Source organism: Ambystoma mexicanum, chromosome 8, assembly GCF_040938575.1.
Source record: "Ambystoma mexicanum isolate Mex_15411 chromosome 8, UKY_AmexF1_1, whole genome shotgun sequence".
NCBI lineage: Eukaryota > Metazoa > Chordata > Amphibia > Caudata > Ambystomatidae > Ambystoma > Ambystoma mexicanum.
Window position 1 is genome coordinate 1,358,527,583 of NC_090929.1, and position 12,335 is coordinate 1,358,539,917.

General features: G+C 45.0%; 1 protein-coding gene across 6 annotated transcripts in view; it reads right to left on the reverse strand.

Annotated features, from left to right (window-relative positions):
* Window positions 1–12,335, reverse strand: part of MKI67 (marker of proliferation Ki-67) — a 231,321-nt gene that overhangs the window by 197,109 nt on the left and 21,877 nt on the right. For 3 of the 6 annotated variants that reach the window (XM_069611472.1, XM_069611471.1, XM_069611470.1), the window contains exons 3-4: window positions 1,786–1,867; window positions 1,388–1,503 (exon numbers count right to left, since the gene is read on the reverse strand). The exons of the other annotated variants lie outside the window; for them this stretch is intronic. In XM_069611472.1, coding sequence (XP_069467573.1) covers window positions 1,388–1,503; window positions 1,786–1,867 — 198 coding nt within the window. The remainder of the gene's footprint in view (window positions 1–1,387; window positions 1,504–1,785; window positions 1,868–12,335) is intronic. 6 annotated transcript variants of the gene reach the window in all.

The following is a 12,335-nucleotide window of genomic DNA, read 5'->3' on the forward strand; positions in this document are numbered from 1 at the left end:
CTGAAAGAGGACCAGTCGTACAGATATCTTCTGACTCCTTAGTCCTTCTGCAGTTTTGGCACCTTTTATCAGCGCCAACAAATTCGCCTGGTCGCTTTTGCAGTTCTGCACTCTGGTGAGGGTACTTAGTGAGTGGGATCATGCCTCGTAGGTCCAACTGCAGCTCACCAAAATTCTGGACGAATTCGGCCTTGCAAAGACGTTGCACTGCGAATGGGTCGAGGGTGCCTCAGGAGATGGCTCGATTTGTAGTTAGTCTCAGGGCTGGTTGCTCCCACCAGCCAAAGGGAGGCCGTCATCCTCTTTGGAGCTCCTCCGATAAGATAACAGGGTGAGAACAGCAGTGGTCGCTTGACAGTTACTGCCATGGAGACTATGGTAGTCTTCAGCTTTGGCTCTCCTGTTCCAATGGTAGACTAGTTCTTTTCCTCAGGAACCTCACCTTTAATTTGGTTTTCCCGCTCACTCCACAGCAAACTCAGCATTTTACAGAAATGGGCAGGTGGATGTCCAAGCAGGACAGCCAGCACCCCAGTGGGAACTGGGTACATTCAAGCACTCAGACAAATGGTAGTGTAAAATTCCTCCACTTCCGGCCTTCAGACATTGGAGCCTAGGCAGGGACACCGAAGGGTTCCCACCAACGGCAAAAGAGAGACACCCTCCCCTCCCAAAATGGTAGAAGGGCTAACAACGAACAATCACGACAGAAATGAAGGAGCTACATAGGTGACCCTATTGTGCATAACCAAGGCTGTGTATACAGTCTGCGGTAGAGTTAAAACACGTCCACTGCCAGCAGCCACAACTAGGCTTGTCCGACTAAGTCTCACGAGCAGAGAAAAAGGGATACTGGATCTCCCCTTAGCACTCCACATAAGGTGGTGTGCACTAATCTCCTAGTATACAGTTTTGAAGTAAGTATCCCTCCATCCTTAAGAACAGTAGTTCGGGATAGTAAGGGAATCTCAAAGGAGAACTCAAAGGGTTCCCAGCAACACTGCACATAGGGTGCCGTAAAAGTTAGCCTAGATGCCTTTAGAGATGGAGAAAATTAGACCCCATTGGAAAAGTAAAACACAGAACAGAGTTCCAAAAGTCAGAGCAAATACGAATGAATGGGGCGGGGCGCCCCTCATTCAGCAATGAAAACAGTGCTGGGGTCTCAAAGTGAGGGAGATTTAGTATAAATATGAAATTCTAAACAGACCGACCAATTGCGTGGAGGATTTACATTTTGTAGTACAGAAAAAAAACTATTCACATCACAGCAGCACTGCAAGCTAGCATTAACATCACTGCACAGAAAAATGAAACATGCATGCATCAAATAACATGTTTACGGTCAGCACAACCAGCACGTTTTAAAAACAAACATTAGCCATACCTGAAAGAACGATCAATGACAGTTAAAATATCTCCATGCATCAGAGTCACAGGTTGCTGTATACAGATACCATTCAACTGTGTTGGATTGACAGTACTTAAATTAGTTACTATTGCCTGAAATACAAGAAAGGTTTTGGTGAAATTACTAGGTAATATGTAGCCTCGATGACCAACAAACAAACATTGTGTTACAAAAAACAAAAAAAAACACAACACAATTATCTTGGCCATTGGTTTGATGACTGGGAAAACTAAATAAGATTGATCAATTATCTGCAAATGGAGTGGCAGATGGATGTCTTTACTACAGCCATCTATGACAAACGTGCTAAGTGAATGTGTGACAAACGCGTACCAGAACTTAAACAGCGTTAAAGAGAACACCCACTTCCTTACCTCTTTATTCTCATTGACTTCTATCTTGCAATGTTCTTTGGAAACATGAGGTAGCTGGATGCGAATATCACATTCGGTTTTCCTGTGTTGAAAAGTTATAGTTTAGATTCTTAACGTTCTAGAGAAAAATTGCACTTCTGTTCATTCACTCCCACTAGAGATAGACATGCTTGCAAAGTACAAAATCCCGGGAGGAGGAATAACCCAAAAGTAAGAAAATGCTTGGAATAAAGTCACCTTTCACAACTGCAAGAAATATGCAGAGTTATACCAGTCAATTGCCCCAATCAACAGTTACTACAGAGAAGTTCAACAAAATGGTGCAATGTATGTGTGTAATGCATCAAGACGAGGTTCATAGAATGCATCGTTCACAATAGAGCAGTTATGCAAACTGCTGAAGCAACAGATGTAGATATTAGGTTTCCAAGCTACTGAAGACAATGGCAAATACAATTAGAAAGCCCTCAACCAAGCTTTGTACAGGAGGAGCTAATGTCTAATAATTTTGAGTAGATTCATAGTTAAATCAGTGTAACAGAGCAACTGCATACAGCCAACTTTTGTATCTGAGACTAAACAGGCTAGAGAAGAGCACAGACTTAGCAGATACCCCACTCCCACCTTCAACATCACCACCCGAAACACCTAGTGTCAAGAGGGGCTCAGGGTAGACCAAGGCTATGCCAAATCATCTGTTCTTCCAATGTTAAAACTGTAGCGAGTAATCAGGAATGTAATAACCTTAATCACCTAGGAGAAGTAGCCATGGGCACAGGCAATCAGGCGATCACAACACGCAGTGGGTGGATCTGAGACTTGACCAATCCCCACCCTGTAAAATCAATCGGTGGGGCAGTCAGACTGCATGCTTAGCACCAGACCCCAATGGCCACTTGTGTTCCCAGGGCAACCCATGGAGTGCCCCTTGAACATACCAGCATTAGAAACAGGGTTTTTGCCCCACCACAGGCATTTGGAATTTCAAAACAATGCGCAATTGGAGATCAAGCACACTCACAAGAATGACTCAAACAAACCCACAATCCCCAAAAATTTGAGCAATACTATTACAAATTGTCAATCAATGTCAAAATTGACTACCTAAATGCTACAGCCACAAAGTAGATTCACTTTAGGGCGCACTTAGGCCATTGCATCACTAAGGGATACAATATGAAATGTGCAGACCTTTTGTTAGGGAGATCTCAGAACTGTGCCAATTCCCTCTACCTTAAGAGACCCCCAGCAACTTTGCTGGATTTTGAGGACTTCATTTAACCTGAGAGAGCGAGACCCTTTTCCTTCGCCCCCCCCCCCCCCCCACTTGCTCGTATTTAATGAGATTTTTTTTTAACCGTTTCCTTTGTTTGTGGAGTCTGACAAACTCCATAGGCATCATCTTTTACATATTTGTCACATCACCTTCAGTGCAGCCTCAGATTTCCCAAGGTTTAAATATCTTCGCTTGGCTAAACTAAAGAAATTGACTTCCTTGCACATCTAACTTTCTAGACCCAACACACCATCTTAACATAGGGTACTGGAGGGGTTAAGGTGCTGGAGGGGTTACTTAGTATCCACTTTGATTAGCTTCTCATGAAACAATTTTATGTTACCCTTTCCTCACTGAAGGGCTGGTGGCAGTGGTTTACAACTACCAGGGTGTGCATTTACTGTGGGCTGCGTTGGCAGCTACAGTAAAGCACCCATGGGTGCCATTGTGTCAAAGGGCCCCATTCACCATTTCTTTGTGGAAAGGTCCTTAGATTTACTCTGTACGCCAAACCAGGTTTGGTCCCTTTGTTTGTTAATCCTTGGCAGGATTCATGAGCGAAGCCCCACCTCTGGCTCCAAGGTGTCTGGCGGGGGCAGGAAGCCAGGGAGGTGCCTGAAACTCCCAGTGCTTAGTCTCATAGGAGACAGGAATGTACTCTTAGGTGATTAGTAGGCTGGGCTGGAATGAAGGGAGCAAGCTGCATTAAAAAAAAGTGAGGCTTTTTGGCTTGGAAGGCAGAGTCGACCACTGGACGAAGGAATCCGAGGAACGAGGACGCCTGCTGCAACTCCTGGACCATTGCTTTGCCTGGTGAAGCCCTGCTGCTCGACAGAAGCTCCTGCAAGGACGACTCATTGAGTTGGTGGGACCAACCAACTCAAAGTAAGCCACCTGGACATCCTCTAGAAGCTGGTAGTTTCCACTGCAGTTGCTGGAACCAGGTAGCCAGGGAGAGGGACACCAGTTTGTGTGCGTTGCTTTTAAGCTGGCCAAAAGAGCTCCAGGATGATCGTACGGACTCCAAGGAAGCAGGACTGACCAAGCCTGAAGCCCCCCAACAGAGTGGGGGACCCCAGATGCAAGGAAAGCCCAACTCGACAGCCAGGAACCGCAGTGTTGCTATTTGGGGTAGTCGCAGCTGAAACACCAAAGTGTCACTTGTTTGAAGATTACTGGTTGCGAGCGGTGACTGTCGCAGTGCACTAGTCCCCAGAAGTCCTCCCTCGTGTCCCCACGACGGAGGCCCAGGAACAGCGAGATCTGCAGAGCGGCACAAGAACAGAAGTCACCTGCTGCACTTTCTTCAACCTAAAGGTACTGTAAAGTCTAACTTACCTCTTGTTGTGTAGCCACTGGTCCTCAATGGAGACTCGCTTGGTTGCATTTGTAGAGTTGACACCAGCTTCTTTACTTCACAAGCCTAATCAGCTTGTGGCTCTACTTTGATTTCTTCTATTCTACAAAGATTTTGTTTTAGACATTGGAAAAGACTAAATTACCTGCAAGAAGAACTTCAGTTACCTTGACTTTTGCCAACATAACATTGGCTGGCCTGGCTCCCTGAATGACTTCTGCTCATGTGTTTTGCCTTCCTTCCAGAAAAGGAATAGCTGACTTTATATTGAGGGGTTGTTTTGAAAGTACAAGGCATAAAATAAGCTGCGTCGCACAGCGATTTGCTACGCAATTCTGTAGGTTTGCTAATCAAATGGACACTTGTGTAGCAAAGCTAGCTATTTAAGTTGCCCTCTTCAATGAAAGCACAGCTCGTACATTCCTTTCTTGCCCTCGGTGCTCTATCCGCCCTCTTCTGTTCACTTCAAGTGCTAATGGAGAGAAGCGCAGCAGTAATCTCTTTAAGTGCAAAAGGCATGTGATGGAAAGCTAGGCAAACCAGAAGTAATCGGGATGATTTTAATTAAGCATTCCATATCCTGTCTGGCAAAGACCACTATGTGTGAACTTAAGTCATGCAATTCCATTCCTAAAATGTAATTTGTTACATAATGCATCATTACAATAGTGATACTGTAAAACACTGCATCAGTTTAGGTTAGTGTATCTAACTTTCATAGTCTCAACTATATTTCATTCGGGAAGCAGCATCATATATTGAGGGCTTACTGTGATTTTATTGCTGGAATTAGTGACAATAAATATTGCAAGACAAATATGACCTTTACATTGCCCATTGAGTTAAAAAAAAATTAAAAGGAACCTCCCCTACACCCATCCTTGCCTCCACTACTCCTCTCATCTCCCTCCCCTTTATCCCAATTTTAACCTAAATCTGTCTTGTTGTATTCGTATTCTTACACCTAAAACTCAACCCTATTACACTTTCCCGCCTTTATGCAATATTTTTCTGCAGTCAGTATTTTTACCCACTATTAATTCTAAAAATTAATGTTCATCTTTGTAAATTTAGTGGTTAATATCTCCTGCAATATCATCACTGGGTATCCATGTTGACGACTGAACACACAATCACATGAACACATTTTTTTATGCAGGTTGCATACATCTTGCAACTAGTGCTGAACCCATACTCTGACATCACCCTGTTGCTTTATAACAGGTACCTTGTGGGATGAGCACAAACTACAATATTGTACCTAATTTGCCCAGTTCTCTGCCTGCTACACAATCCACTCTGCCTGGCGTTTCCTCTTACATAATGTGTACACAAACAATTCCATCCAGTCTGTACATCCACAGATTTACTGCAATACACTTAGCCTCCAGAGATCGCTTTAGGATTATGTTTGCATTATATATTCCCACTGGCAGGAGACACCAAACGGTTTTCAAAGCTTTATATCTATGTTTTAGTATCCATTCATGCAGCTAACTTTACATTTTACAAACCCTCACCTACGGCTCGTCTTTTTGCCCACTCGCATAGTAGTAGATTTTATGAGGGTCGAGTAGCATTTGCTAGAGATGCAACTTTAACATTTACTTTGTTTGCAGTGAACGTCAAATAAAAGTTCACTGGGCATGGATGGGCATGGATGGCCTCTGGGTGGCAGCAGTGTGCCAAACATAAATCGGTTTTGTAGCGACACACATTTTACATAAATCTTATTTTAAATGTGCTCCTCCATTGCTATGGGTAGAGTGCATTTCTCTTAATAGTTAAACAAAGTTAACCTACCTGTGGGTCTGGCTGAATTTTAAAGAATTTGCAAGGCCTGCCTCCTCAATGGGCATAACTGCCAATTTCCTTTCCTGGGTACAAATAAATTCTGGTGATAACAATATTAGTACAAAATGCCTAATCAAAGTTAGCAAACTCTGCTAATCAATTTATGAATACTTATGTATGCCTTGGAAGTACCTAGCTACTTATAACTGAACACTTGCTTTACACTGGCATGGCAGGGAGGTTTGGGATTGCTTTCGATAGCCACAGTCATTTGTGTGCATTTGCGGATAACCACGGTAATCTTTAGTACAGCGATTGCCACAGTTATGGGGACCACCATTAAAGTTAGAAAAATGAGCTTAACAAAGGAGGTAAAAAAAATCTATTTTACAAATACAGTGAGGCGGGCAGTAATAGGTGTGGCCAAAGTCTATGGCTACTGGGTTACTTCAAGAAACCGAATGGTGCAATACAGAAAGTGGCCGAAGGCCATGGCTAGTGGGGCCCCAACGAAAACTAGTGGGCAACAGGAAAGAGCGTGTCCAGGCCACAGGCCTTGGGCTAGTGTGCCCAAAAGAAGCCTAGTGTGCCCAAAAGAAACCTAGTGTGCCCAAAAGAAACCTAGTGTGCCTGTTTAGGAAGCCTATTGCCGAAATAAGCAGAGTGGCCACGGCCAAAGGCAGTGGGCACAGGGCATGGCTGAAGGCCACAATAGGTTATTTATAACACGCTTAATACCCAGAGGTTTATAAGCATGGACCCGGCGAGCTGTGTCTTGCTTCCAAGGCGAGCATGTTGCCCATGAACTATGCTCCCAAGACTAGTGGGACCGGAACATGGCTATTGGGCCAACATGTAAAGGGGCCAAGGGACATAGGTGATGGGTGTAGGCCAGTGTCGGGTTCCTATCTCCGCTAGAAGGAAGTTCAGGGTTTGGAAAAGCTGTGTTTTGCAGAGGGATGGTGCAAGATAGTGTGGTTATCTTTGGCAAGAATACTTTTTCCCTCATTGCCTTGCAGGATACAGGAATAGCCCTTCTCCCCCGCCCCCACTCAAAATGGTGGGCATACAGAGCAGCAATAATTGTCTCCTAAGTGATGGCGAGGTAGGCATCTTGAAGATTCTAAACTGCCAGTCATGATCAAGAAGTGCACAGCAATCAGAGCTCCGGTGAAGCGTATGAAAACGAGATCTTGCAGACAACTGATATTCGCTGAACCAAGTGCTGCAATAATTGAGAAAATGTTACGAAAGTCACATTGAGCAAAGTTTCAAACTGTACAGGATTACATCTTTCGCTCATAAAAAGGATTTTTAAAGAGACCAACATTTCCCAAGCTCAATTCTTGACGGCAGTTAGTATAACGTTTTATACGAAGGCAATAGTTGTGGCTAGCGAGCAGCTCGCAACGATTTGCGATGTATACTTGGAGAAGCGCAGGCCCGGAAGGAAGCGGCTGTGGGTTTGAATAAAACTGGAAAAATGGCATGTGCATCGGGAGCGTGGGTCGAAGGGAAGCTCAGCCAAAGCTAGTCACGTCAGCGTTATTTGCTGCCCAGTCCCCTGGCGAACCGCTGACGCTGTGCGTGTCGATGCAAAGGCTCCAAAGGGAACAGAAGCAGCAACATGCTTCCCTAATGTTTCATGCAGCACCGACTCAAAGAACATCTATTGCATTTGAGTGCAATGCTGAATAAGGGTTCCTTTTCTGAAGGGAGCAAGTGCGTGCTTATATTAAAACTGAACTCGTTTTAATATAGCTGGGGGAAAAAAATGGCTTTAGAAATTTCATGTGCAGGCCCGAAAGACTAGTGGCCATGTCAACCTAGTGGGTTAAAAGAAACATTGGGAAACATGTAAAGAGGACACGGCCTAGTGGCCTGAAAAAAAAATATGGTGTAACAAAACTCACTGAAAAAATAAACCTCAGTTAAAATGCAGTTTAGCTGTGCAGGTTTAAGCCACAAAATCCTTGAAATTCAGCGATGTGTGACGACATGACCAGCTCAACTCGGCGTGTTCCTGTTGCACAGCACATGCAGATTAAGAGAAGGGATTCACAATGATACACAAAATGGCATTATGGGGACATGGGTGAGCGCCCGAGTTAAACTGGTCATGACTTCCCACATGTGCTGAATTAGGATTTTTATTTTGTTGCATAAATCTGCACAACTTAGTTTCTCTTTTCATACCGCGTTTGGCTACCTACTGTGGCTAGTGTCCAAACATGACTGCGCCACAGGGTCCTCATTTGTCCCTTGGCCATCCCGTCTTGACCTGGGAGAACAGGCAAATCCATATAGGGACTTCCATTGCCCGGGAAACTTCTGCCGGGCTACTGCAGGGCCATGTGTGTTACCTGACAGGAAGTGGCTTGAATGGTATGCATGAGCTGTGCCACTAGTGGTCCCGATTGGACCACTGCTGGTGTGGGTGTGTGCCAGACCTTTGAGAGCCTTGCAGGAGTTTTGGCTCTTACCTGCTTTTTGGATAAGAGGGACCCTGCACCTGTTCAGGTTTTTCCTGGATCTCTTGAAGGAGCCAAGTATCCTGCCCAGATGTAAGACGTGTAAGGAGACAGTGGACCAGTTGGATGTTGGCCTGGCACCAACTTCTGCTGTCCTCGAACAGCCCAGTCTTGAGGTGATCAAAGGTCAAAAGCTCTTTCGCAGGAAGGAGTGTAGGGAACATCCATTCAACATCAGCTCAGAGCCACAAGAGTCCTCAGAAGTGCCCCTGGATCAGAGTTTAGGCAACCATGCTGCAAGAGTCTGTTCTGCCTGGATGTTTGAGTAAAGACAGCTTGTGCTACAGGACTAATCTGCCAAATTTCGTGGTTCCAGTAGCAAGGGGACCAGAGATAGAAAGTGAAGTCTAACCATGCATCGGTGGCAGTCGTCCAAAACCGCTTTCCGGCATCCAGTCCTGTGCTGAAAGGGGCCATGCATGGAGTTCTTCAGCATTCTCCACTTAAGACCATGCACCAGTATTTGTCAACTACTGGAGAAATGCTGGAATATGCAACCCCAGGACATCAAGGACTGAAGCAGACTGGGCAAAACGACCTTGGACCCTTTTCAGAAGACCTGCCGAATCATAAGAAAATGGTGTATATAGGGGTAGGGAATTGTAATAGTACTTCACTGAATCCTCCCCTTTAAATGTTTGGTAACTTTAACAGTTTGGCTTGGCCATGGCTCGCTCATGCAAGCATTCCAAAAGTGTTAGGGGGGGTGGGGGGGTGACACTTATTCACTAGAACAACTTGTCCTCTACCCTTTCAAACTCTCATTGGACCCCAGAAACCCTCCTTCACTAACCTTTTCCAGTCTCACAAAACTTGGTGAACTTTGGGCACAAGGCCACATACATCCTAGGGATGAACATTTAAATTATTGCGTCTATGGACCTGTAGCACTGCATACTAATACTTTTGCAGGAGTTTATGCATTTTTGCCCTACTGCAGTGAAATGTTCATCTTATTTAATCTTGTGTAATGAGACATCTAGAAGTAGTGTTATATGACCATACATTTTTGTTAAGTGTTCCTTGACTCCACTGTGTATTCATTGAGGGATCCCTTACAAGCTCACCCTGCTGAGTCTTAGCCATGACCACTCACCCAACTACCGTGAACTGGTTTGGCTACTTCTACCAGAGTTGTCCCAGTCACCAACCTAGGTTGGCATTCAGTCCACCAGGCCACAGTATAGAAAATCAGTCCCAACAAATGACCAGATTGCTTCGTTTGCTCCCCTCCCCAAAGCAGTCAAAAAGTACCCACACTAATCCCATTGTAAGCCAACTGCTTCCCATCGAATTGGATTTCTCGTTTATTGTACATTCTTTTGCTATCAATAGAGTATGGTTCCTTCCTGTAGACAAAATATTTTGCTGCACCAATAGTAAAACTTAACCATGCACTAATTTTTAAAAGTCTTACAGCCACACAATTATCTGGGACACATTTTGCAGAAGGCATAATATATGTGCCAACAGATAAGCATACCTGTGCAATGCGCATTCATGAAAGTTGCCGTGCAGAGCCAAGTGTGCGCTATAGGGTCACTCATAAATGAGTGAGAAATCTGCAGCCAATAGGTCACTGTCCTCATCTTATAGTCCCACACCCTCGCTCTATAGCATAATACTTCCAGTGGAATCAGTTTCTGCTTGGTGTCTCCACGAGCCAATAGCAGTTGATCTTGCAGCTGCCACCTATACAGTTACAGAAGCCGTGTCCAGCAAGTCTTGTTCCTTCATCGCCACCACTGAGCCCCTCCCGTCAGGTGATTCAACAAGGTCCAACACAATATGCTCATTTTTCAAACCTCACAAAGAATCCCCTCCATCGGCATTGGAGGCAGCAGGAGAAAAAAAGTTAAAGCATATTAATACCAAATATATGGAATCCATGCATAATCATTTAACCGTTATATGATTATAATCCATCAACTACACCTTTCCTAAATCTATTCCACTACAGGCATGGACTGGCTAGCCAAAATCATCCAGCAAGCTGTAGAGTGCATTGACATGCTAACTGGAGTGAGGAAGGATGTTATTTTACCTCACAGGTTTTAGGACACAATGATACACATTTTGTGCACACCACAACTCTTACAGATGTCAGAGGGTCCTCAATTTACTTCTTTAGAGAAACCATACAGCAAGCCAGCTCAAGCAGATGGACTCCTGGGTGCTCAGCACACAGCCAAACGACTCTAACAGCAGCCACCCACCAGGACTTTGCAACAGGCTTGGAGGGTAGCCTGACAGATTAACTGGCAAATGGAATTTACAGTGTGCGGCTTGCATTCAGAGGGTGCTAGGAAAGATTTTTTTGCAACTTATTTTTTTTTAATTCTAAGACAGTGCAAGGATAAACTCTGACTTTTGAAGGGAAGTAAAACCTTTAGCTTCCCTTTTGCTCATTTGTTATGGGAAAACTGACCAGTCCTTCAGACTAACAGTACAGGGAAACTTGGGTTTCCCTTTTGAAATATTGTACTTTTAGATGGCACACACCTTAAAAGGGCATACTTTTGTATTCCCCAACTCAACACGGGAGATTGTTACCATTCTATATTCCCAAAGCCAAGCTGATGGCAGCAGTTACATTGTGACTTTATTATCCGTGTCACATTACGAATTCGCCACACATGGCTACCAATCTAAAATGGCTGGCCCATAGATTCTTGATGCACTGGGCCGGGAAAGCTGCTGCTTTTGCAGGCTATCGAGCCTGTGAGTGGCCCAGGAAAGGGGCTCGGACCGTCTTACAAAGTACACATCACTGGGGCCTGAAAGTCTGTCGAGGCGGATGTGAAACTAGTGGCTTTCTCCAATTGGACCACTACTGGCTGTTTGAAGATCCACTGGTGGGATTGGAGGAACCCTGCAGCCATTCTTCAGATCTACGTTTGAGCCAAGCATTCTTCAAAGAGCAGCCTGTTGACAATCAGGTCAACTTCTGCAGTGGACCAGTATTTCCTCCAGTGATTGGCCCGGTGAGGCCCCTACTCTGCGGCCTGATCTCCGAAAGGACCCAGTCGGTGCTCAAGCCTTTGAGCTAATGGGACCAACTAGTCTTTACATGTTCGAGGCTGCAGCCTCTGTGCCTTTCGGAAGAGTCGCTAAACTGCAGTGTTCTGACCAACTCCTTTGCCACAAGTCGCTGTTCAGCGTTCAAGCACAGAACTTTAGTAGCCGCCAGTGTCCCATAAGTTGCCTTTTCCTGAATTTTCAGCTCATTATCTTCAAGGGTACAAGTACTGGAGCTGCTTCGACTGCCACTGGAAGGATGCCCGTTGTTGCCTGGAATCGACAGTCATTGGAACTCTCCTTACTCCATACCGTGAAGTGCCCTGAAGGTCTGCATTGCGAAAGTGACTTGGCATCTTGCAGTTGCTGGAAAAAAAAAAAATCTAGGAACCTGGCATCCCTGGGCACCTCCCACTTGAACAAGGGCAGAAGACTGCATCACCAGCTACCCTCCGGATTCATTGTGACCCATGGGGAAAATTCAGTCAGTGTGTAAATAGGACTACCCGCATGCCCGCCATCTGTCCTCCATAGGATAACACTGGGTGCAGAGCCCCTTGTCTCCCAGATCACC